This window comes from Protopterus annectens, chromosome 9.part0 (genome assembly GCF_019279795.1).
Source record: "Protopterus annectens isolate FY-2018-M chromosome 9.part0, PAN1.0, whole genome shotgun sequence".
In the NCBI taxonomy this organism is placed as follows: domain Eukaryota; kingdom Metazoa; phylum Chordata; order Ceratodontiformes; family Protopteridae; genus Protopterus; species Protopterus annectens.
The window spans coordinates 1809949848-1809977212 of NC_056743.1; the positions used below are offsets into that span (position 1 = coordinate 1809949848).

A 27365-nucleotide genomic window follows, 5' to 3' on the forward strand; every position below is an offset into this window, starting at 1 on the left:
TTTTAAACTTTTTTATTTTTCTCATTGTTTTTTGTGAACCTGGCTTTGTCTATGTGGCAGAACTTTGTATTTCCTGATGCTGGTTGTATGGAGAGCACCTGAGGGATCCAGCGAAAAAGATAAGTAATCTGTAGAATCAGCTTTGGCCACAGCAGAGTCACCCATTTACAGCTGTAGCAAATTACCAGCCTGCTGTGATGGAAAAGTGTGCTTAGTTAATTTTTTTCTTTCTGTGGCTGGAACAATATCCAAATGAGGGACCTGAGGCTTGTTCCATGGTCAAGCCAAAAATGGTGCTTACTTCCCAGGAAAGCTTAGCAGTAACAGTTGATAAAACAGGAAAGCAGCAAAAAAGTAACCTTTTCACACACAACACACAATAAAAATCAGGGAAACAAAAAACACTTTAAATACTTTCTCAATCCCCCAGAAGTAAAATAAACACATTTTCTCCACAGAAAAAGTAGTTTTTTTAAAAAAAAAGTTTTAGCAACTTCTTAGCATAAAAATGAAAAAAGTGCACTCTTGTTTAAAAGTTTATAAAAATAATATGACAGTCAATACAAATACTTTTCTGTAGCTTTAAAGTAGTTTTCTCACAAAAAAATTAGTTTAAACAGCAAAAAAGTAATGTGGAAGGTTTTTACCCAGAAGGGAACTTATATACCCAGCAATGGAACAGTATTAGTCGATAGCTGATCATTGTAAGCTCCAGTGGGAGAGCTCTTCTCAGCAGCAGGAAAGCTCTGGGGGGCTTGGCTCAGACCTTTCTTTTAGCCAGCTCAGCTTGAGCTAATGATTTTGCCACATGGAAATTACCATGAATATTTGGAAATTAGTTGACTGTTATATGTAGTAGTGGTTAATATAAAGAACATCTTCTGACAGCACTCCTAGAAATTAACAAATAGAAGGTCTCTGCAGATTTCAGCTACTAATATTCCACCTGGTAACAAAATTTCAACAGCAGAACATATTCTCTACTGGATAGCTCACCAAATTCAACAAGCAACTACAACAGTAATTGATCTCAACATAGACTGGCTGCTGATCAACAATGAACTCTGTCAGAACTGATTAATTTATATGACTTTACACAGCTAATAACCTCCATCACTACAATCAATAAAAAATTTGACAGACACTAAACTTTACATTGGACTCTTACCAAAAAACCAAATCCAGTTCAAACATTTGGATGCTGCCAGGCACAATAAATCACCATCTTTCTGCCTATTCAGTCAGAAACTACAGTCTCTAATCCAAAAGTATAACTTATAACCAAATATATAATACAACAACATTTAAGAAAAATCTTTACAAAAATTCTGACCGACTATAATTGGAGCAAATTAAAATCCATGCTACTCAATGCTGCCATTACACACTTTAATGAAATGTTTATAAATATTCAACAACCTAGGCTTTGGGCAAATAAAAAGTATCAAATGAAACCCTGCACCATGCCTAACTAAAGAATCTGAAAACATAATGCTTCAAAGAGATAAAGCCTGGAAGGACTGGCATAAAAGCAAAAGACAAAATGTATGTCATACCTTTAGGCATCACGGAAGTCTTGCTAAGGACTACATTAAAATGGATAAACAAATCTATTACGCCAACCTCAAATATAAACATCAAAAGTAAAAATAAATCCAAGACTTTTTGGTTATCACTAAGCCAATGAATACATCCTGGCTAAACTACCACATTGAACTTTCTCAGTTAGTGTAGTGGGTTAATTCTAAGATTTACTGTGGCAAGGGTACAGGGTTCATTTCCCTAAAGGGGTTTGGACGTGGTATAATGGTTAAGGTGTTTACTTCACAGACACGAGGTACAAGGTTTGTTTTTCACTTTGGGTGACTGTCTGGTTATTGGCTAGATGTGTAATAGTCTACATATTGATTGCCTAGTGTTAACACATGAATCCTGTCCTTCTAATACAGCTGCCTCCATACCATCTCAAGTCAACTCCTACTTGATACAGACAGTACTATCTCTGATTTATAACAATATTCACCTCTCTCTCCCCTGCCTTGCCTTAACCCACCTTATTCATTCTTCTGTGGTGACATTAGACATGATATTAAGTTCCAGGTATAAAATATTTAATATGCAAACTGTTTATTGCATTATATGTGACAAGCAGGCATTAGATATGACATGTAAGACATAAATAAGAAGGGTTACAGAACACATCTTAGGAATATATAAAACTGGGGTAAGGAGCGTGAAACATTTATCAGTGCATAAGTAGTCATTAAAGCTAGAACAGGGAGAGAGGCTCTGTATAGCTGATGAGTCAAAGATAGTGGGTAAGAATACTAGGGTAGCTACTTTTCACAGAACCTGGTTATAAGATAGTGGTGGAGAAAATCTGAAGGAGATAGATAAAATGGGAATGTCAGAATTAAATCAAAATGCAAAGGTGGGGATTAAGGTAGGAAGAAAACTGAGGAGGAGAGGGAGAAAGGTGTGTTGTTTAAAACGGGACTGTGGTTGTAAAGGAATAGGTGGTATGCGTTAACTGGAAAATGGGGTTACCCAGGTGAGGAGCAAGTTTGTGTAGTTTAGGTGTTGTTTTAGGTGGAAAGTTTTAAGGTCTATGTTGGGATGGTGTTCCAGAGTTAAGATATGTAATGGGAGCATAGTGAGCTACCTGCTGAGTTATTAGATGTAATTACTAACATCTTCCTGGTTGAAGGTCTGTATCTGCAGAGTAGTGTTGCAGGGCATACTTTTGGACATCTTTGTGATAAATGTATGACTGTATGCAATAATAAGCTGTGGGTATGTTAAATAGCCAGGTAGCTTAAGTCAGTTTAGTTGTTTCAGAACTCTGCAATGATGAGTCCTATAGGTAAGGTTAGCAGCAAATTTGGTTACTTTACTGTAACAGGTGGAGAGATTAGCTTTAAGTGTACTATTTAGGTTCATAAGACAAGATGAGGCATTTAGTATGGATGGAAGAAGGTAGGTAGATGCCAATGTTTGTCTTGCACTGTCTGTCAGGTGGTCCTTGGTTCTATAGAGGGAGATGAGTTTCTGGTGTGTTTTTAATAACTTGCAATATATGCTGGTCAAATGTGAGATTATTACCAATTAGGATGCCCAGAAGTTTTGTTTGGGTTATAGTTTCAGTTTTTTGTGTTGTTAGATGAATTTAATTTGAAAGGCTGTCTTTCATTTTGGTATTGTTTAGGAATGATGAGCATTATTTTTTTTTTAAGATTTAAAAATACATTTGCATCTTTTAGCCAAGTTTCAACAACAGTGAATGAATTTTGGGTGATCTTCTGAAGTACTGGTAAGGATGGGGCTGCATATATAAGGGATGAGTTGTCAGCATATTGAACAAGGTGGGTGGCAGTATGTAGTTTGTTTATAAAAACAATGAATAAGAGGGGCCCTAATATTGATCCTTGTGCAATGCTGACAGTGACTGGTAGGGAGGAGGAGAGACTTTAACTCCAGTTTAATGATTGCTGCCTGTCAGTCAGATAGCTATGGAACAATGAGAGAAGGAGTGGATGAGGCTGAGGGAAGAAAGTTCAGTAAGAAGATGCTGAAAGGCTATTGTGTAAAATGCTTTAGATAAATCTAAGAATTATGATGATACCAGGTTGCTGTCATTCCAATAAAGGTTTACAATATTAATGAAGTTGACGATAGCAATGGTAGTAATATGGAAAAGTCTAAAACTACGCTGGATTTTGGAGAGAAGGTTGTTAAGAGTTAATGTCCTGCATAAGGTGTGAATGGATGCATTTTTCTAGTATTTTAGACAGAGGGAATAGGATGGCAACAGGTCTATATTTGAAAAAAAATCTGTAGATGTTCCACCTTTGTGGAGTGGTATTAAACAGGATTTTTCCAGATGGACTGGACATACAGTATATCTCAAATATGGATTGGTTTATCAGCATGGATACATTGAAAGCCACATCAGTTGCTGCTTTTAGATATTCTGTTGGAAGTTGATCAGCAGCTAAAGAGGTTGGTTTTAATGTCAGTAGAAGTTTTCTTACAGTAGATTTGGAGACTTGGAACCCAGCCACTGGGGATGCACAAGCCAGTGCATTTCTTTGTGCCAGTCCTAAGCACGGATAAATGGGGAAGGTTATATCAGGAAGGGCATCTGGTGTAAACTTTTTGCCAGATCAAATATGCGGACAATACAGATTTCCATGCCAGATCGGTCGAGACCCGGGTTAACAATGACCGCCACCAGTACTGTTAGCCAACAGGGTGCTGGTGGAAATTGGGCTACTGTTGGCTGAAGGAGAAGGAAAAGAAGAGGGGGAAGACATGTCTGGAGGCAGGAGGAGAAGAGAAGGTTAGGAGTGTGGAAGTGAATGTAGAAACTTTGAATGTTGGCAGTATGACTGGTAAAGGGAGAGAGCTAGCTGATATGATGGAGAGAAGGAAGGGTGATATATTGTGTGTGCAATAGACCAGATGGAAGGAGAGTAAGGCCAGGTGTGTCGGAGGTGGGTTCAAACTGTTCTACAATGGTGTGGATGGGAGGAGAAATGGAGTAGGGCTTATCTTGAAGGAACAGTATGTCAAGAGTGTTTTGGAGGTGAAAACAGTGTTGGACAGAGTGATGTTTATGAAGTCTGAAATTGATGTTGTGATGATGAATGCTGTTAGTACATATGCTACGCAAGTTGGGTGTGTCATGCATGAGAAAGGACATTTTTGGAGTGAGTTGGAAGAAGTGGTGGAGAGTGTACCCAAGAGTGAGAAAGTGGTTACTGGAGTGGATTTCAATGGGCATGTTGGTAAACAGAACAGAGGGGTTGAGGAGGTGATGGTCAGGTATGGTGTTAAGATGAGGAATGCAGAAGATCAGATGGTAGTGGATTTTGTTAAAAGGATGGACATGGCTGTGGTGAATACATATTTTAAGAAGAGGGAGGAGCACAGGGTGATGTACAAGAGTGGAAGAAGATGGACACAGGTGGATTATAGGTGGATCCTATGCAGGAAGGCCAGTCTGAAGGAGATTGGAGACTGCAAAGTGGTGAAAGGGGAAAGTGTAGTTAGGCAGCATAGGATGGTGGTCTGTAAGATGAGGTTTTTGATTAGGAAAAAGAGAAGGAGAGTTAGGGCAGTGCCAAGGATCAAATGGTGGAAGATGAAAAAGGATGATTGTGAGGTGGAGCTCAGGGAAGAGTTAAGCAGGCACTGGGTGGCAGTGAAGAGTTACCAGATAGTTGGGCAGCCACAACAGAGGTGGTAAGGGAGATAGCTAGAAAAGTGTTTGGTGTGATATCCGGACAGAGGAAGGAGGACAAGGAGACATGGTGGTGGAATGAGGAAGTACAGGAGAGTATACAGGCGAAGAGGTTGGCAAAGAAGAAGTGGGATTGTCAGAGAGATAAAGAAAGTAGACAGGAGTACAAGGAGATGAAGAGTATGGTGAAGAGAGAGGTGACAAAAGCTAAGGCTAAGGTGTATGGTGAGTTGTATGAAAGGCTGGACAGTAAAGAGGAAGAAAAAAACCTGTACCGATTGGCTAGACAGAGGGATCGAGCTGGGAAAGATGTGCAGCAGGTTAGGGTGATAAAGGATAATGAGGGAAATGTGCTCACAAGCGAGGAGAGTGTATTGAGGAGATGGAAAGAGTACTTTGAGAGGGTGATGAATGAAGAGAATGAAAGAAACAGAAGGGGGTATGATCTGGGGATAGTGAATCAGGAAGTGCAGTGGATTAGCAAGGAGGAAGTAAGAACAGCTATGAAGAGGATGAAGAAGGGAAAGGCTGTTGGCCCAGATGACTTACCTGTGGAATCATGGAGGTATTTAGGAGAGATGGCAGTGGAGTTTTTAACCAGATTGTTTAACGAAATCTTGGAAAATGAGAGGATGCCTGAGGAGTACAGAAGAAGTGTATTTGTACCAATTTTTAAGAATAAGGGTGATGTGCAAAGCTGCAGTAACTACAGAGGAATAAAACTGATTAACCACAGCATGAAGTTATGGGAAAGAGTACTGGAAGTTAGGTTAAGAAGGGAGGTGATGATTAGTGAGCAGCAGTATGGTTTCATGCTGGGAAAGAGCACTAAAGATATAATGTTTGCTCTAAGGGTTTTGATGGAGAAGTATAGAGAAGGTCAGAAGCAGTTGCACTGTGTCTTTGTGAACTTAGAGGAATTATATGACAGGGTGCCTAGAGAGGAGTTGTGGTACTGTATGAGGAAGTCGGGAGTGGCACAGTTTATACAAGAGTGGGACAGGATATGTACGAGGGCAGTGTGACAGTTGTGAGGTCTGCGGTAGGAGGGATGGATGCATTAAAGGTGGAGGTGGGATTACATCAAGGATCAGCTCTGAGCCCTTTCTTATTTGCAATGGTGATGGGCAGGTTGACAAACGAGATCAGACAAGAGCCCCTGTGGACTATGATGTTTGCGGATGACATTGTGATATGTAGTGAGAGTAGGGAACAGGTTGAGGAAATCCTGGAGAGGTGGAGATATGCTCTAGAGAGAAGAAGAATGAAGGTCAGCAGGACTAAGATAGACTATATGTGTGAATGAGAGACAGGACGGAGGAATGCTGAGGATGCAGGGAGTAGAATTGGCAAAGATGGACGAGTTTAAATACTTGGAATCAACAGTTCAGAGTAATGGTGAGTGTGGAAGAGAGATGAAAAAGAGAGTACAGCCAGGGTGGAGTGGGTGAAGAGTGTCAGGAGTGATGTGTGACAGACCGGTACCAGTAAGAGTGAAAGGGACAGTCTACAAGATGGTAGTACGCCCAGCTATGTTAAGTGGGTTTGAGATGGTGGCACTGATGAAAAGACAGGAGTCAGAGCTGGAGGTGGCAGAGTTAAAGATGTTAAGATTTTTATTGTGTATGACGAGGATGGACAGGATTAGAAATGAGTATATTAGACGGTCAGCTCAGGTTGGACGGTTTGGAGACAAAGCCAGAAAAGTGAGATTGCATTACTTTGGACATGTGCTGAAGAGAGATGCTGGGTATATTGGGAGAAGGATGCTAAGGATGGAGCTGTCAGGTAAGAAGAAAAGAGGAAGGCCTAAGATAAGGTTTATGCATGTGGTGTGAGAGGACTTGCAGGTGGTTGGTGTGACAGAGCAAGATGCAGAGGACAGAAAGAAATGGAATCAGATGATCTGCTGTGTGTCTTCAGCAAGAACACAAATGCAGTACTGTCATTCAAAAACTGAATGCTAGTGCTGCTGATTGTAGCTCTGACACCTTGCACCTGGGGTGGCAGAGCTGAAGCCAAAGCAGCTCCAAATACTGAAAAGGTAAAAAAAGAATAGGAAATGGTGATTTGGGCACATGTGAGTGAAAGTGAAAGATGATTACTGAGGAATATTTGGGAGAGCAGAAAGAAGACAAGAGGAGACAAGGACACTGAACCAAGAGATGGATGTATTGTTTGAGAGCCAGAGAGAAGGTAAAAAAGTGGCAATGACTTGAGAGGTGCTAACAATTGAAGTCACACCCTTTTACCATGTATAAAAATGTGAAAAGGGGGGTTGATGATGACAACAATATTGGCTGACACTTATTAAATGGAAAAAAGTAAGTAAAAGTAGTATGAAAGAAATTAGAAGTACACACACAAAATTGAAGTATTTTATACTTCTTAAGATATTAGAGTAGAATTTAAATGTATAGTATCGCGGCATACATCATATCACTAAGTTAAGATGTTTTTCAACAGCCTGAAGCAATACAAGTGTGATGAACTAGCATGGTTTCAGTGTTGCTGTGTCAATTTATCAACGTGATTGCAGGCTGCTTTAAGCAAGAGTAGATGGCTTTTTTTCTACTGGTGATGTAAGAATGTTTTCCTAAATTATTTCTCAGAGTGGCAGTTTCTGTTGTTATCTGGGAGTGCATTCCACAGTTCAGGGCCAAGAAAGGAGAAGGCATGGTCAGTGGTGTTTAGGCCTATGAAGGACTAGAACATTGTTTGGCTAGACTGTTGCTGTTATTAAGTGCTTCTTGTTTGAATAGGTGAGCATTTTACATTAAAGCATTTTGTGTATGGATGTGAGTAGAAGATCTGCTTATTACTGTTCTGATAACTAGTTTGCTCAAATAACAGTGTAACACATCAGATCAGTTTGAGAGAAAGGAGAACAAACAGCAAATTCTGTTCTATATAGTCTGTAATTCACTGAAGTTTTTTTTCTTTGAAGCATAGCCTAAGCTGAGTAGACCATATACTTCTTGAGGTAATACATTTTTATTTTGCCAGTAGCTGTTCTTTCTTTATGGGTTAGGTATTGGGAAATTTTGCAAAGGGTAAAGTTTATTGTTGCTTTTATGACACTGATGTGAGCTTACTTTGCTAAGGAGGGCTCGGGAGTAAGGGCTAAATATTGTCATACTTTCATTTCCTTGACACATTTGTCCTATTTGTAGTACTGTTTCATTCATTGTACTTACATCTGTGATTGTATTTTGGAAACGTTTGATGCCTCTTGGTCCAGGCCGTACCTGAAAACGGGTCCAGGGATAGGTGTATAACACACTCTGAATGAGGATACTCACTCAATACTTTGTGGATTGTCTGTAAATTGTGTAGGGATGTTAGGTAGTTTTATTAAGTTCTGGTGCTCCAAAGAACATTACTTTAGTCTTCTTAGAGAATGTACCCTAGAGTTCAGCTCTGAGCCCATGATTGCTTATACTGGTGACGGAGTACATTATTAAACAGATCAGAGGAAAGACAACAACAAAGCTGCTACATGCAGATAATGTAACACCACAAGCAGACTAGTCAGAACACAACTTTCGTACCCAAAAAGGAAGGCTGAAGTCTACTGCTCTGAGACATGTCTCGGCAAAGAGGATAAAAAGGAGGATACCTCACTCCGGCCCTCTTATTATCTTGAGATTGGTGCTAATGTTGTGCTTCTGGTGAGAGAAGAAGCAAAAGAGCATTGTTTTCCTGCAGAGTGCAACTGGTGAGATTGGCACTAGCAGTAGCCAGGCAGTAGCCATTTATGCGACTCTCCTCTTTTCATCATTCTTATCCAAACATGTTTTTTCATAACTGTCCTGGAGACATCATATACAACATTGCAGTCACATTTGATTGTATGTTTATTACATGACAGACAGAGTTAGACATGTTCATATCATTAGATTTTAAATAAGACTTAGGAAAATTGGTGAAGGTTTGAGCTAGGTTGTTCAAACTAGGTAAAAGGAACTTAGACATATGAGTTTGACAGTTAATAGCTCTAAAGGCTAAAGTGGAGGAGGTGTACACCTTTTTGCCATATCTATCAAGTATTCTATTGTTCTTATCATTAGGCAGCAGATTTGAAGAAAAAAGGTTGTAGTACCTTTGTCAGTGTCAAAAAATTATCGCAGAGTCAGCTGAGGGATTTTTTTATAAAGGGACTACTGTCAAGAAAGTTCTGAATTTTGTCTGAGTCATACATTCCTCTTACATTCCTCTTATACTAGGACATCCACTCATGTTAACAGTGGATGTACAGTAGATGAGGACAGTACCTTAAGCTTTGAAGACTGACCGAATGCATGGTTTCCTTAGCAGAATATAAGGATTAATGCAACAGTAACATAATGAAGAACACCAGTAAATGACTGATGGTTTCCAGTGATTCTGCCTTACGATAGACATGCAACTGAGAACACAACTGAAAGTGATGATAGAGAATGTCACCAAACAACCATCAAACCATATATGCAGATGGGAAGTGTCTGACTATAAGACAACACAACAGAATACCAAGATGCATACTGTAATGATGCTCCCTAGGTCAGTTTCAAGATCTTGCTACTGCTGCAACTTAACAATAGAGTACAGCATCATGTGCTGTTAGAACAAATGCAAGTCAAAGAGTGAGTCTAACACCACATCATCATCAGCTCATATAAAGCATAGGCACTACACTACTCATCACACAACATCTGCCCTTGACGAGACCAAACTGGTTTGGCTCCAGTGTCTTGAGGTTTACTATATCACTATTGATCATTTCCATGATAATTCTTTCCATGTCTTTATATATAAGACTAGTGAGACGTATGGGGCTGTAGTTTCCAGGGTCTGTAGATGACCCACCTTTGCCCAGAGGGATGACTGTTGCTGCTCTTCATTCATGAGGCCTGCAGCCTGTTCGGAGGCTATAGTTAAATAGCAATTCCAGAGGCCTGATAGGTCATGGTTCATGCTATTTAGAAGGCATCCTGGGATACTGTCTGGGCCCACTGATGCAGTGTTCTTGGCCTTAGAGATAGCATTAAGGACCTGTTCCCTAGTGGTAGCAGGAGGAGTTATATTTGACGGTATTTCCTCAGGGAGGGTTGAGGGGCAGAGAGGGATAAAGTTGGAGCTAAATTTATTGGCCAGTAGGTTTGCTATACCTTCTGGCTCAGTACAGATGGCTCCATTTACAATGATCTCTGCACACAATTGTGTATCGCCTTTGAGATTGTGGACATAGCTAAAAAATGCTTTGTGGCTGTCCTTGGCCTGGGAGGCCAAATTTATCTCAAATTTGGTTTTGGTTGACTTTATTTGTTCTCGGAGATGTTTGTTTAGTTTGATGAGAGTGCTTTTATCCGGCTGGGTGCTGCACCTCCTAATTTTTGCCATGATTTTCTTCCTTCAGCCTATTGATTTTGTGATTCCACCAGGGTGGCTTGTGTTTTGAATAAGTTCTGTACTTCGTCCTGGTGGGTACAGCTGCCTCTATGCAGCTATTAACACGTCTGTACAGGGTTTCTGTGAAAAGTTATGCATAGGCAGCAGTGTTCTCAGGGTTTAGGGGAGCTTTACATTTTGCCAGGTTATCACATAATAGCAGGAGGTTAGCCTCAGAGTAGTTCCTGAATATTCCAGGTTCAGTTGGGGATCCAGGTTTTATTTTTACTTCAAAGGAGACCATTTTGTGGTCTAACCTTACCAGGGTAAACATTACAGTAGGGGGTGTGCAGCATTCTACCATATTAGTGAGGACCAGATCCACTATGGTTGCATCCCTGGATGGTGTATTGACTATCTGGTCCAGGGAGTTTGTGTTTACAAAATCCAGGAGTCTCTGTGCCTGTATGTTTGGTGTTGTACAGGATTCCCAGTTAATAGTGGGGTAACTAAAGTCACCCATGAATATGGTATTGGGTTGGATGGTTAGTGTTTCTAATAAGTTTAAATACATTGTATGGGTTTCGTGGGTCATAGAGGGGGACCTATAGCTTGCAGAGAAGTAGTATTGGATTTAGGCTGTGGTGATTTGAACATGGAGTAGCTCAAATGAATTGTCCTGTCTGACCACCCTTGAAGTATATTTATTTCTGATGAAAATAAAGAGACCTCCACCTTTAGTCCCTGCCTGTGAAGTAGCTGGTCTAAATGTGTGGAAGGCATTAAAACCTTGCACTGTTGGTGGGCTCTCCTTAGCTTTAAACCATGTCTCAGTAACAGCACAGATGTCAGCATTCTCTAGAGTGAAGAGAGCTTCATTTAGTGTCCTAGCACTGAGCAGTAATACATTTAGATTTTCTTGGTTTTGATTTGTTATGTTGAAAGTACTTTCAGTTTGGCATTGCTTAAAAAAGACAGTATGGAGGAAGACAATGTTGTAGCCGATATTTGAAAGCCTAGAGGGGAGAAGTGCAGACCATCCTTGGCAAAGCAGTGTGGTCTGTTGACTATCTCTTTCCATGCTGACAAATATTGCACCCCCTTAGAATGACACCAGAAACTAAGCCAATTATTAAAGTCAATCATCTTTTGTTCGTATTGTGGCATCATACTTGCAGAAGGTAAAATGCTGCTCAGTGCTAGGCTCATACCAGCCTGCGACACATATTCCAAGAGCACCATAATGTCTCTCTTCATATAGTCTAGGGAGGTACATCTCAGGTCATTTACTCCCACATGGACTATGACTACGTCATATTTGTGAGCCAATGACCTGACTGTGTGGGTAATGTGGCGGATCCTGGTCCTTGATAAGCAGCTGTGTGGGTAATGTGGCGGATCCTGGTCCTTGATAAACAGCTGACTGTGACTTTCTCCTTTCTCAGCCTGATGAGAGGGACATCAGTGTGTCTCATGATGGAGTCTCCAATGACTAGAATGTTGGATTTTATGGTGGCTTGCCTTATGGGCTTAGTAGTAGAAGCATCATGATGAAGCACTATATGTAGATGTGGGTGTTGTACTGAAAGAATGCATTTGGGGCTTCGGAGAGTATTTGTTATGTGTACTTCATTTAGACGGTCTTTGTGTTTTAGGCAGGTTACATTTAAGTGCCTCAGTTTATATGGGTCGATATGTCTGCTCTGAATTGTGTGTGATGGGTGCAAGGTGTGTCCTACAACCTTATTGACATTAGGAGTACTTTTATGTGAGAGCTTTGTCTCCAATGACATTGTGCAATTACATCTCTCACATACCATATCAGTTTGTTTGAGAATTAAGTGGTTGTCAGTAAACACAATGCAATTTCTACATTGCCTCAGGATGTCCATATCCACTAAGCTGGTAATGGAGACAGTGAGAAAGTTCATATCCATGGCAACAGGCACTTTTTTATTGATTAGACAGTTGGAGTGAGAATATCAGTCAATGTCAGGAGTATCCAGTTTGTGGGGATAGTTCTTGTTACTGTAAACTAGTTGCCCTGTGCAACTACGCACTGGAGAAATTTAAATCATGTTTTTACAGGAAAAATGTCATTCAAGGTGTCTGAGTCTGTACACAGCAGTGCCAAACACTTGAGGAGAAACTAATACGTAGACACTGAGAATTTAAGGATGAAGTATCTAGGCAGATATTCTGAAGTTAGAAATAAATCAAGCAGTACTTAGTGAAAACAAAGAATTAGCTTATCAAGAATGATGAAAAGAGGGGAGTCGCATGAATGGCTACTGCCTGGCTACTACTAATGCTGGTCTCAGCACAGCTTCACACTGCTGGAATACAATACTCCTTTGCTTCTTCTTTCACCAGAAGCAAAATGTTAGCACCAATCACAAGATGAGAAGCAGGCCACAGCCTGTTTGGTGATCCAGAGTCTTGTTCCAGATGATGCAAGGGTCTGTAGGCTTGTTGAAGCCTTTTCCTGGTAAATGCCTTAAATAGCAACCAGACCACTCAGGAATGTTAAGCACAGGCACTCACTGTCCAACCAGAAGGAGTCAGGAATCAATGCACTCTGCACCTTCTCTCACCAGGAAGAGAATATAAGCACAGATTCCAAGCTGTCACCTATAAAGCAGTTATTAAGCTTCCTGGTGATCAGCAGCCCCCAGGAAATAATGTCCCTGTACTCCTTCTCTCACCAGGAGAAAACAAAAGCAGTAATCCTAAGATGACTACTGACAGGCAGAATGTGGGCTCTCCAGTAACTGGTGGACTTGCAATACATGTTTAAAGTAAGATGAAAAAAATGGGTTAATATTGTAAACACTGCAGTGTGCACTAAACAGTTAGATATGAAAGGGGGAAACTTAAGTTTAAGCTAGGTGGAGAGCCACTCATTTTAAAAGAGCAAGGTAGATTGAAAGGGGGTGGACACTTTCTTAATCTGGTTCTGTGGAAGAAGTGGGAAAGCCAATAAATTAAAATAGTTGAAGGGAGTGATTTCACAAAATGCTAATTCTGTGCTTAACTCACATCAGCCAGTGAAAGGGGAGAGGGGAAGAGATACAGTATGTGGTCAAATTAACATAAGGGGCAGGCAACTAGAAAGACAGTTGTGTTTTCTGTCTGACTCACGGGAGACACAGTTGTGGTCTCTTTCCATGTTTTAATATGCAATTAAAAGTAAAATGCAAGTAAAACACAGTGCAAAGAAAACAACTCACAGTATACAAAATAGAAATAGGCAATAAAGTAATACAAAATACAACAAATCAAAAGCAAACTAACTTTATCTCACAGCAAGCTGTGGCAGAGTCTGGGTGAGCTTTTCCAGTAAAGCTTTGAAATATTTTACTTTACCTCTTAAACAGAAGGTTCAGTCGCTAGTTCCACCCCTCACTTCACAGATAACTAACCTTAGCTGACCTGTTCTAACTTCTGTGTGACTCCTTAATCGGCCTGTTCTAATTTCTGTCTGACTCACAAGAGACACAGCTGTGGTCTCTTTCCAAGTTTTAATATGCAATTAAAAGAAGAATACAAGTAAAACATAGTGTAAAGAAAACAAATCACAGTATAAAAAAACAGAAAAAATTAATAAAGTAATACAAAATACAAAAAATCAAACTAACTTTCCCTCACAGCAAGCCTAGGCCATATATGAAAAGGGTCTTCTGACCAGTGTACCAGCCTGGTTAACAAATTGTAAATAAAAAAAAAAAATAAGTGACTACATTTTGCCCCTGATTATTTTTTGGCTTTGCCCCTGATACCCCTGTGAAGAGTGAAAGGTTTCTGATACTTGAATGATAAGGCTGAGAGTTATGTTTCTTACAGTGATGAAGGTTGTTTGAATAAAAAAAAATCTCCTTGCTGTAATACTTCCAAGAATGTGTATTAAAAGAGCAGCTGTACTTCCAAGAAAGTGTATTAAAAAAGAAGGTGATCTTAAAATAAATAAAATTCAGATATTTGATAGTTTAGACATTGTAATATATAAAACTAGAAATACTGCAGCAGACCTTTAGTTCAAGTGTATCACAATTATGCTCTGAAATATGGGGAGAAAATCCTGGCTTGTTACACATCTTTCTGACATCAAAGAAACTTTTGTTTAGCTCCTCTCACTGTTAAGTTCCAGTCCCACATTAGAGCATTATCAGCAGTAACTGGCCACCATAGAAGACCCAAGGGAAAGGACAGTTGTGTAAATGCTCTTACCGTAACAGCAGATGCGTGATTATATCAATGCTGCAGTAGCCTTTATCTCAGGGGTGTCCAAACTTTTTTCACCAAGGGCCATATGCGGTAAAATACGCAAACAGCCGGGCCACTCACTCGAGGTGAAGTATATTATATTATATTGCCTCACCTGGTTTATTTTTTAAGACAAGTAAACTAAATTAATCAGCCTACAACACTGCTTTTCATGAATAGGATATTTCAAGCTAGTTATGCAAATAAGTTTGGATTGTTAACAGATCAACTAATAGTTGTTTTAAAAATGATATCAACATAAAATGATTTATTAGTAATAGGGCTTAATAATAACACATGGAACGTGTAATATATTTTGAACTCGGGAACACAGTTGCGCTCAGTGGGAACAATGAAGTTGCGCTTTGGCCTGCAGGATTGCTGGCAGGTCCGAATCAGTTTTGTGGTTGAGATGCGAAGGACATCACAGAGATGGTCGTTGGTAATTTTGGTTCTCAATCTGCTTTTGTTCAGCGTCATCAGAGAAAATGTTTGTTCACATATGTATGTTGAGCCAAACAGACTCATCATTCTTTTGTGTGGCCTCATCAGAGGAAACTTGGCTTCTTCCAAGCTCCGGTAGAAGTCAGGTAAAGAGAGAAGCTGATGTTGATTCTTCAGAGAATCATCACACTGCATTTCTATAAGTTCTAATTGAAGACTCTCTTCCACTTCTTCTGCATTTATCATGAAGGGAGTCGCAAACAGCTTGATATCATTCTCAATAGTAGAAAAATCTTGGAAGCGCTGAGAAAATTCTGTCAGGAGGGATGTGATCACAGACACATATTTCCCCTTTTTACCAGAGAGATCGACCTTTGGAAATGCAGATCTGATTTCGGACAGTGTGGGGAAGTGTGTGACATTGAAGGTGTGCAACTGTGCCTCAAACAGTTGGAGCTTCACACAGAATGCTTTCATGTGTGCGTGAAGCTGTGGTACAAGTTGGTCTTTACCTTGTAGGCTTTTGTTGAGTTTGTTGAGGTGTTCAGTAAGATCAACTAAAAATGCCAGGTCTGCCAACCATAGAGGGTCACTCAGCTCGTGAAGAGGTCGGTCCTTTTCTTTCAAAAACTGGTCAATCTCTGATCTCAGAGAATAAAACTGCCTAAGCACGGAGCCACGACTTAGCCAGCGCACTTCTAAATGGTAGAGTAGGTCCCCATATTCAGCATCAATGTCAGTTAAGAAAGCTTGAAATTCTCTGTGGTAGAGTGCTCGTACTCGAATTATGTTTACTGTTTTCACAACAGTGCTCATCACATCGTTAAGTTGTACTGTCTTGGCACAGAGTGCTTCTTGGTGGATGATACAGTGCATTTTAACTGCCTCACCTCTGCTCTCCTGCACCTTGGCACACACCATAGAGGCCATTCCTTTGCGCTGGCCTGTCATAGCTGGAGCTCCATCCGTTGTAACTCCACACAACTTGTCCCATTTAAGTCCTATCTTGTCAATTGCATTTGACACAGCTTCAAAAATGTCTTTACCCGTTGTTGTGGTATTTAGACTGGTGAGATCAAGCAGCTCCTCCGTAATGCAAAAGTTATTGTCAACACCCCGCAAAAAAATTAGTAACTGTGCGGTATCTGTGGCGTCTGTGCTCTCATAATATGCAATGGAGTAGAAATCAAAAGCCCATGTTTTGTCTGCCAGTTGATATTTTATGTTGGCTGACAAGTCTTCGATTCGGCGACAACTGTGTTCCTTGATAGGCTAACACTGTCAATTCTTGACTTTTTCTGGGCACATTATTCCTGCAACTTTAGTGAGGCACTGTTTTATAAATTCACCATCTGAAAAGCCTTCCATGCTGGGCATGATTTGAGCCACCTCATAGCTGGCTATTGTGGCATTTTCTTGAGTTTTTGGCACGGAAAAATACTGTTGTTGAGCTAGCAAACTAGCTGTCATCTGCTTAACCTTTTGTTCTTGTTCCACACCAGTGTAGGACATGTAGGTCTGATGTTTGGTTTCAGAGTGTCGCCTTACATTGTACTCCTTCAACACTGCGACACTCTCATTACAAATCAAACACACACATTTCCCTGACTTCCATAAAGAAGTATTCATTTTCCCACCGTGTCTGAAATTTTCTACACTCACTTGCTATCTTGCGTTTCTTTGGTGTTGTCATTTTCAGTGGGCTGTTGCAAAATTTTTCTTTCCTTAATTTAGTTTTGTACAGGTACTGCCTTGATCAACTCAGTAGCTCCACCGCTAGAGTTAAAACCAAGAAATCAACTAGTAAGCAACCACAAAGCACTGTATCAAGGAGAAACCGCGTTTTTCATCTATGGATCCATTAACTGAATTTTAAGTACATCTTTTATCTTGATTCATTTTGTATGTAATTTTGGCTTTTGTCCACTAGAGGGGAGTGTTGTATTAGTTTTGGGATACAAATCAAGTTATGTACCCTTCCGTTTCTCTGTATGGTCACATTCAATTGTTTATTATGCATTCATTTACTTATGCATCTAGTCTAGTAACTAGAATAGTGTGCTCTTATTTTTATTCATTCATTTATTATTGCAATGACATTGCAGTGATTTCAGTTAACCGTTAACTGATATCCGGCAGATGCTACTTGACTGAAGTAATAGTTTGGACTGGAGAACTGCAACTTGGATGATATCCCGGCTTTAAAGAAACTAGAATAGAAGTAGTTCTAGTAAGTTATTTGTGTGTTTACACAGTTTTGTTGGCGATCACCAACATTATAGCATTCAGTTATGATTGTTGTGCACTGCAATAAGTTTTAAACATGCATAGTTATCGAAACTCAAGATGTTTAAAACTTATTATCATAACTGAATGCTATAATGTTGGTGATCGCCAACAAAACTGTTTTGTTGGAGATCACCAACATTATAGCATTCAGTTATGATTGTTGTGTACTGCAATAAGTTTTAAACATGCATAGTTTCGTCAAGCATTTCATGTGGATTAACTGTTTGTATTTCCTAGAGCTGTCCGGTGCTTGATTTCTGTTTTTTGTTTGTGCACTGTTCTTTACCTGTGGTTTAAACAAGAAATGCAATACCGCCAGGTTTATGTGCGGGCCATATTTGGTAGATTTTTGGAATTTGCTGCGGGCCAATTAAAAATGGATCGCGGGCCGCAGTTGGCCCGCGGGCCGTAGTTTGGACACCCCTGCTTTAGCTATAATGGTTATATACTTTCAAGGATAAAACAGCCAGTCAGTTCTCCAAAGTCTGAGACTCCACCCACACATGCACCCATGTTATTGAAGCTCAAGCTCCCAACGGAGGAAACAGCAGCTAGTGTACCAAATATCTTCAAGACTTTTTTTGCCCCAAAAAAGACAGAGGTTACTGCCCTTATAAAAAGACAAAGATATGACTACAAAACTTCTACCCAGTAAAACTATGTACAAAAAGTGGAATGGAGTGAGGGGTAGCTGCTGCAGCAGTGATATAATTGAAAATTTACTTTTGTAGTAAAAGCACTCATACGACTGCACAATGCTCATCATATATCACTGCTACATCAACTTTTAATTATGTGGGTAGAGTGCCCTAAGTTACATAACTTGAGGGGGGTGGAATAAGAATCCAGAAGCCCATGGAAACCTGGCTCTATTAAAGCCTGTTCTGGACATGGAAAAGGAATCCAGTGTGTAATGCGTTGTAAAAGTATGTACAGAGGACCACACAGCTGCCTCTAGAATGCGTTTTCTGTCTACCATTTCCAATATTCCATCAAAGAAGACACGGCTTTAGTGGAATGTGTTTCGACCCTGCCTGGAATGTTTTGATTTGGTGGGAATAATTAAATGCAATAGCAAGGAACAGCCACCTTGAAATGATCTGTTTTGACACAGGTTGCCCTTTCTTTGTCTGATAATAGGAGATCAACAGGTATTCAGCTTTCCAAATGGACTTAGTTCTGTCAAGATAATGCCCATGTTGCCTGTGCACATTCAGAGTATGATGAATCCTTTCTCCCTGTTTTTTTAGGTTCAAAAAGGAAGACAAGGAGATGGATGGCTTGATTTAAAGTAAACTCTGAAACTACTTTTGATAGGAATGAGGAATTTGTTCTTACAGTAATCCTATGTCTATGGAAAACTAAATCGGGTTTACTCACTACAAAAGCTTGCAACTTAGATACTCATTTTGCAGTTGTCACAGCAATAAGTAACACAGTCTCCCAAGTAATGTAATGTAAACCATCCTGATGATCTGGTTTAAAGGGAGACAAAAGTAACTGTTCCAGTATAAAATTAAGATCCCAAATGGGTGCTATGTTTCCTTTGTGACCTTAAATGCAAACACCCCTTCAGGAAATGGGAGGGTCCATAGGCAGATATGCTAAAATGGCAAACAGATGATCCTTTGAATTTTGATAGAGGTATAAAAAAGGCCAGAGGATGGTAACTCGCACAACTGCTGTAGCACCGGTGGTATATAGTTCCCTGACTCGGCCCTTGTTATTAGTGTGACACCAGATAATAAATCTTTTTTATTTAGCAACATAAGATTTCCTAGTAGCAGGTTTTCTTGCCTCCTTTAGTACCTGCTTCACATCCTCAAAAACAAAATGCCTGAATCTCATCAACACTGAATCATCCAAACAGTCAGTTGTAGTTGTTTTAGATTGGAGTGTATCAAATTCCCTGTCTTGTTTGAATAGATCCAGTCTGTGAGGAGCCTTCTGGTAATTCCCATTGGCCAATTGCATAAGAAGAGGGAACCACTGTTGCCTGAGCTAAAAGGGAGTCATCACAATGATCTTTGGAGAGTTCTTCTGAATCTTCAGAATGATCCTGGATATCAGTGGAAAGGGTGGAAATACATACAGAAACATTCCAGACTGTGGGAATGAAAAATTGTTTGTTTCCCAGGCTTGCCTACAAAGAGTCCTGGAGTAAAACTTCTTTAACGCTCTGTTTTCAAAGGAGTTAAACAGATTGTTTAAGGTATTCTGCACAAGAGAATCAATTCCTGGAAGACTCATTTTTAATTTCCATACATGAAAGTCTGCCAATACCTTCTTGGCTTATCTGCCACTACAGCTTGCTTGCTCTGATGGAATGTGTGAAGCTTGGAGGGTTAAATAGTTCTGAATAGAGACCTCTTAAGCTAACACAGGCTGCCTGCACAGAAGGTAGAACCTAGTGGCCCCCCTGTTTATGTACCGCATCACTGTGGTGTTGTCTGTAATCATCTGCAAAGGGCCTAGGAGCCACAGAAAATGAAGAAGAAAATGCACAGCAATGATCACAGCTAACATTCTGTTCACTTACTTTGGTCTGTCACTTTTATTCCAAAGACCCTGTACTTTTACCCCCATTGATTCAACCCTCCATGGAAAATCTGATGCATCTGTTGTTAAAGCTTGAACAGGAATTGGAAGAGAGAATGGAAGAACTGGAATCAGAGAAATCTGATTATCTCCACCAAAGAATATCTCTCTCTCTCTCTCTCTCTCTCTTTCTCTCTCTCTTTACAAAACCCAATACTGGAATCTTAAAATCTAGTGAGTGAGAATGCTGGGCCATCATCAGGTATATTATAGGCTATATCAAAATCATCCTCCAAGGCTGGCAAAATCGGAAGACTAGGAGTGGGTAATGGAACAGCCACAAGCATGTATTTCCATAAAAAAGGGGTGCAGGATTTCCACTTGTTCCCAATTAAACAAGTTATTCATTCTGGATACAGTCTCAGATAAAGAAAACTCCTCTACAGAAGACATTGAGGAATCACTTTCCTCAGAATCAGATTCTGGGATATGGGAAGAAAACACATAAGATTACCTTTCCCTGTCGATGACAAATTCATCAGTTAAGACATTGTCAGGCACTGGGGAAATAACATCAGATATTTTAGTAACATTGTTATCATAATTCAGAACCTGCAATAAACCCTTAGCGAAAGTAATATACTCATCTTTATCGATAGAAAAACTGTCAACAACAGATAAATCTTTAACTTTTTGCTTATTTTTTGTTGGGACACCCCCAGAAGGGGACTAACTCAGGAATCGAACCTCATCTCGGGAAACAAGTCTCTTCACTTAGCTACACAGGAAAGAACTTCCAACTGAAAATACCATGACTGAAGAAAGTGGATCTCCCATCCCCATTAAGGACACCTGAACAGCTGCAGGAGAGGTGGCTAGCTCCCAGTCCGTAGTGGCTAAATAAACTACATCAAGGGCTCCAGAGAAACCAGCGAGTGGTCTGAGGAACAACAAATGGCCACTGGAGAGTCATCTAACTGTGGCTGAAGAACTGCTTGAGCCCATTGTGTTGGTAAGGGCTCCCTTGAAATTTTCTTACGCATAGCAGGAGAAGGAACTGAAGGACTGGTAAATCGATGCATGTTACTGCCAAGAATGAAGCCTGTTCCCCAGTAAGCACAGGTGAAAGGAGTTTGTCAAAACGCAAGTTGTTATTAAAGGATTCAGAAGCACTACACACACTTAATATTTTCCAAAATATAAACCAACACCAATAAAACATGAAAATAATCATATAAACAGTAGATTTTTTGTCTCAGAAAAGCACTTAATATCATTAAATATTATAGACTGGCAGACCGGTCATATGACAGCTTATTCAAGAAAGTAAGAATATAAGTATTTAGGTTGTTTTTAAAGAGATAAGGTACAGTTTTAACAAAACAATGTGGAAAAAACTCCTCAAAGATGAGTCATCTGCTCAGAAATGAAAAATAAAAGCTGACCACTGATCCTCTAAAGTCCAGAAGGAGCACTCTTGAGGGCAGCAAGAAAGTACTGAAGATATCTTATGCCCAGGCTTTTGTTTTTTTCCTTGGGAGCTCGAGCAACAGCAGCCTTGGGGCATGTGTAGGAAGAATCTCAAACTTTGGAACACTGGCCAGCCATTATATCCTTGGCAGAATATAACCCATAAAGGCTACTGCAGCAGTGATACATGATGAACATCCACATATATATTTATAATATTGAACACATCATTCAGCCTACTGTTTTTTCTGGAAAAATCAAGTATTTAACATGTTTTAAAGCTCTTTGCACTTCCTGATACTGTTCTCTGGTGGCCGCTCTGTGTGTGGAAGTGATAAGTGATTTATATCTTTCACTTAGTACTTCTACACTTCTTTTCTTTAACTATTGTAGTACATTGATGGACCACAGAGAATTATGAGTGCATCTCTCCGATCATAACCCTGCTTGTTATGCGTTCTCATAATGGACATCAAGACACACCTCTTAAGCTTTGCTAATGAGGAGAGTTTCTTGATTTCTATGTCTTGAACACATAGCAAGCTATTTTTAAATAAAAAAAAAATATTTAAACACCACTGGGAATATTTCTTTATACTCAAGTGACTTCATTCCATCTGCCAAATAGTGATTCTGTGACATTATAAAAGTGGATAAATCTGTTCTGGCATTCACAGTATGTCCTAAAGGCCTGGAATTCCAGTACAGCATCATGTGTGCAAACAATGCATGCACGAACAGATTCAGCTGCTGGAGTATAAACACTCAGTGTCAGTTACTGCTAGACTACTGTACAATGAGTTAAATGTATTTTGTAGCAAGTATATGGAAATGGGAAGGGATACATAATGAAGATATGGCAACTTTTCTGGTTATGAGTTACACACTAGGCAACTAAGCAGACAGGGCAAAGTCAGAGGAAGAAATTGCGTGATCCGAAAAAACAAGTGTGGGGGGCCCAGAGGTTGAAACAGCCCAAATCCCAAGGTACATATACTCTACCACCTCCAAATAACTTATATGTATGCTGTTTTTCTGTTTAGACAGTGCCATGTTTGTTCTTGATTATGTATTTTAATTAATTGAGCATGTTTATATGACTTGGGTCCAAGCTGTGATAAAAAAGAGGATGCTACAACAGATCTCTTTTCTATTAAACAAATAAAAATGAAAACCTGATACTAGAACCTTTTCAGAATAATATATTTAAGTGACAGCTGCTGTAAGAATTGTCAACAAAGACAATAAAGTTGCATGAAGTACTTACCACAATGGTAGATTTTTTTGTGAGATTTCTTGTAGCAAATACCATACACATTTCCTTCCACCCCACCCCCATTTGGGGTGGAACATGGGACTGTCTTGTCATAGCATTATATATTTTTTCTGCTGTGATGTAGTTCTGCTTGTTTTTCTTCAGTCAGTCATCTGAGATGGGGCTGTTTCCCAAATTATCTTTTGGTCATCTTCTACAACAGCAACTTAACCAGAAAAATCTGAAGGTGGTACAAGGTGCTATTGATTTATATATCAGCAATAAGTGTAAATCTCATCTTAATGTACTTCCATGGGAAGTGTCTAGAAATAGGCAGTGCCCTAAGTGTATCATACACTTATAGGTTCACTTGTCAAACTTACGGCCTACTGCCCTTGGAGGAGCATGGTTTCTCTAGCCCTTTGTCGATACTGTCTGCTTTCCATACACATATCAACATTGCTTTCAAAGAAAGTTAATGACTGATGTCTTCTGATTACAAGGAGTAACCTGTACCATAATCTTGGAAGGTGCTGTATCATACCTTTCATGTTTTTTCTATTAAAAATATTTATTTTTAGTGTTATTTTCTGGTGTTAGGTCCCTTCAGTAGTGCAGTCAAGGCATAGACTTTAAAATAAAATTGGATCAAGAATTGCTTGATACACCCAATAGAGGTAACTATGTTAGTAGTGCCTGGTAAACATAAAGAATTAAATAAATACTAACTAGATACTCTCATGATCACTGAAATCATATATGGACTGCAGTGTAATATTGCTGGAAAATATCAGAAGTTAAAATGTGATTATTCTGACAAGGAATCTTAAAATGGTAGGTACTGCAACAGATCCACTCTCAAAGATTTACTGTTATGTAAGCACCAATCACACTACATGATTGCACTGTCCAATTCCTTCAGACAGATGTTTCTACCATTTCACACCAGTAACATTCAGTATTGCAAGGAAGTACTGCATATGCTGTCAAAAAGGAAAAGTGTCAGAAAAGTAGCAAAAGATGTCTGTGTTGTTGTCTTGAATCATAAATTACAGCATATGTTTTAAAAGTCTCTGAACTGTTCAAGAGAATGGAAAACATATAAATGATTACTGTTAAGAAAAACACATCATGTTATTACTGCTCATAGCCATCTTATAGCTACATGTAGGCCTTATAGCAGGCAAACAGGGGAAATCTGTACTTGTCCAGTCTGACTGCTACATTTATGTGCACATTCTTATGATTTCAATAAGGAATTTTAGTGTACGTTTTATTTTACACTGCACTTTGCATACCTGAGAGATGCCATTGCCCAGACATAAAGTATAACACATTTCCACTTAAAACCTCAGTATCCATTGAAAGAGTCACTCAGATATATGCTTTATAGGAAATAATCACAAACCTATGTCATAGTATTCATAGACAGTAATAGATGCTGGCTGGATGAGTCCTACTTCAAGTATCTGGTGTATTCTGAATCCAAAGCACATCTCTTTCTCGTGTGGAACCTTGAAGAGGAAGAATATTTATCTGTTACATGCTAATGGTACGTCCAACACATCAACCTACATTATAGAATATCAGTCTTGTTAACCAAACATGGTAGTAACCTAAACTGATCTGTAAACTGGGAATGCTGCACTGATAAGCTGATCAGGTTATTGCTGTGTTGTGTGATTCGGAAGACATGTTTTCTGACAGAGCAACTTACTCTCCAAATTGGCCAGTGAACTACAGATGATGCATAGTTTGAGATGTAATGACAAAGCCAGATAGGCTACTGATGGACAAATTGTTAGTTGTTCTAGACTACAAGTGATTAATCACCTCTGACATGCTGTGTAGCATTGCACAGACTAAACAGTGGTCTTGAATTACGAGATATTTCTGGAGCTAGTTTCATTCCCATACTGTGTAATTTCAATATGCTACTGTAATACACAATGGAAGTAACAGCAGGAAGTTGAATTTGCATTTGTGTTCATATCAAGGCAAACAGCTGGACTGCAGTACATACTAAAGCAGACCTTAAGGGTAATTCATGATAATTAAATTGATTAGTTTGTTACTTTACTTTATGTAGTGTTTCCCAACAAATCATAATCTTCTAGCCTCTCCTGTTCTCCTTCTTGTAGCAGGGCTTTTTCGCAAATATATACAGCTGTGTTCCCTCTTCCCAGTTTGCAACTGGTTTAAAAATCCTGTTTTTACATGTTATCAGAGCACTGATTTTTTTTTTTACTGCTGCTGGAATCTGTACATACTACTATGCCAAAAAATGTTTTAAATGTTGTATTTTGTATAATGCTTTATTTGAGGAGTTCACCCTATTATCCTACTTCCACATCTGTGTAGTAGTATTAAAAAGAAAAGTGAGTAGGAACAAGCCACTCTTTTGAAGAACAAAACAAAAATTTCCATTCAAAACTTACTCTGTATGTTCAACAGGAGAACAATGTTAAAATATGATTTGCAGTTTTGGAGTCATAAAAATGTACTTTGTTTTATTTCCATTATATTATAATCTTTGCATGCTGTAGTTGAAGTGTCAATAAGAATGGCACCACATTTCTTAAAGCAACAGCAATACAATGGACATAGAAATGTAAATAATTCTCATCTTCTTCTTCAGCAAATACCCATAACGTGCTTCCAATGATGTTACAGTAAAGTCAGTGCAGTTACAACAAAGGTATGAGGCTGCTGGTGAGGAATACTGACTATTGGCTTTCCAACATTTTCCCTGAGTAGGGTATGGAAGTGGACACCAGTGTACTGTCATTCTAAGAAAGCCAAAAGTGGTAACTAGGACAAAGGAAGGAGAGATCTGTTTCATGGCTATTGCATGTTTTCAGAAACAAAAGTGCTGTGGGGATGTGCAGTACAGGCATTCCAACATCTGCTTCTCCAAAAAGCACTCCTGGCTAGATTATTAAATGCCGCATTCTAACCACAGGGAATGGACAACTACTGTATAGTTCTACAGTGGATTTGTGACTTTTACTCTGAGACAGTGGTTGCCACAATCAGCTGCAACCGGAAGTCAGAAAATATTCTAAGGTCAACACAGACCAGACTGAAGACCTGGAAGTTGACTGGAGAGAAAGAACAACAGTTCAGGGAATTACTCAGGGATCTAGCACCCTCAAGAAGAAGAGGAAATAGGGAGAGTTGAAAAAGAATGGCAGGGCCTCAAAACAGCAAGTGTGAGGGCTACAGAATAGATATATGGCCAAGCCAGGTATGGAAATAAAGTACATAAGGAAAGCTGGTGGTGGAATTCAAAAGTCCAGGAAGTCATCAAAAGAAAGGAGTGCAAGAAGAAGTGGGAGATAGAAAAGATGGACCAAGCTAGGAAGGAATACTGGATGGCTAACAAAGAGGCTGAGAAAGGAGTTGCAATCACAAAGAACAGGGCATTAGAGGCATTCTATTAGGTTCTGGAAAAGGACTCAGTAGATGGCACAAAGAAACTATACCAGGTTGCAAGGCAAAGACAGAAGGATAAAGAAGATAGTAAGACACCCTTCATAAGGGATGCTAGCAACAGCCTGCTCAACAGTCCACAGGACATCAGAAGGAGATGTAAGGAGTACCTCCAGCAGCTTCCAAATGAAGAAAATCTCAGAGAAGCTGTACTGACGCAGACAAAGCCTACAAGTTGAGAAGAGCAGGAGCCCACCATAGAAGAAGTAGGAACAGTACTAAGGAAAATGAAGTCAGGGAAAGCAGCAGGCTCAGATGAGGTCATAGCAGATGAGATAAAGATGGTGAGTGAGATAGGGGAGAAATAGCTTCTGAGGGTACTCACAACAGTGTGGAGAGAAAGGCGTATCCCAGATGACTGAAGAATAAGTATACTCATGCCAGTGTACAGGAACAAAGGGGAAATTCACAAATGTGGGCAATACAGAGGTATCAAACTCCTGTCACATTGCATGAAAGTTCTGGACAGCATGAATGATAAATGGATATGCAGAGCAGTAGAATGTAAAATGAGAGATGAGCAGTTTGGATTCAGATCAGGATGCAGCACAATTGATGCAATGTTTGCAGTGAGACAGATAGTTGAGAGGAAACTACAGATAATAAAAGAGTCCAACTGGGCATTCCTAGACTTGGAGAAAGCATATGACAAGATCAGAAAGATGATTTGGGCAGTCTTGTGGTAATTCACAGTCCCAGAAACATTGGTAGAATTAGTGTAGGCTATGTACAAGGGCCCATGATACAGAAATGGAAGTAGAAAAGGCACAGTAGATGAGGAAGCTAGAGGCAATAGAAATGAAATGCCTGAAATGGGTGGTAGGATGCACAATTTGGGACATATGGAGAAATGAAGAAATAAGAGCAGAAGCCAAAGTAGCTCCAATTATAGAAAAGATCAAATAGAACAGGTTATGGTAGTATGAGCACATGTGCAGAAAAGCTAAAGACAACTGGGTGAAGAAGATTCAGGACAGACAGGTAGAAGGTAAGAGGAAACAA

At 39.6% G+C, this 27365-nt stretch overlaps 1 protein-coding gene across 1 annotated transcript in view; it reads right to left on the bottom strand.

Moving 5' to 3' along the window:
• Positions 1-27365, bottom strand: part of LOC122812282 (complement C3-like) — a 607672-nt gene that overhangs the window by 315895 nt on the left and 264412 nt on the right. The window contains exon 5 of the mRNA XM_044084683.1: positions 24280-24385. Coding sequence (XP_043940618.1) covers positions 24280-24385 — 106 coding nt within the window. The remainder of the gene's footprint in view (positions 1-24279; positions 24386-27365) is intronic.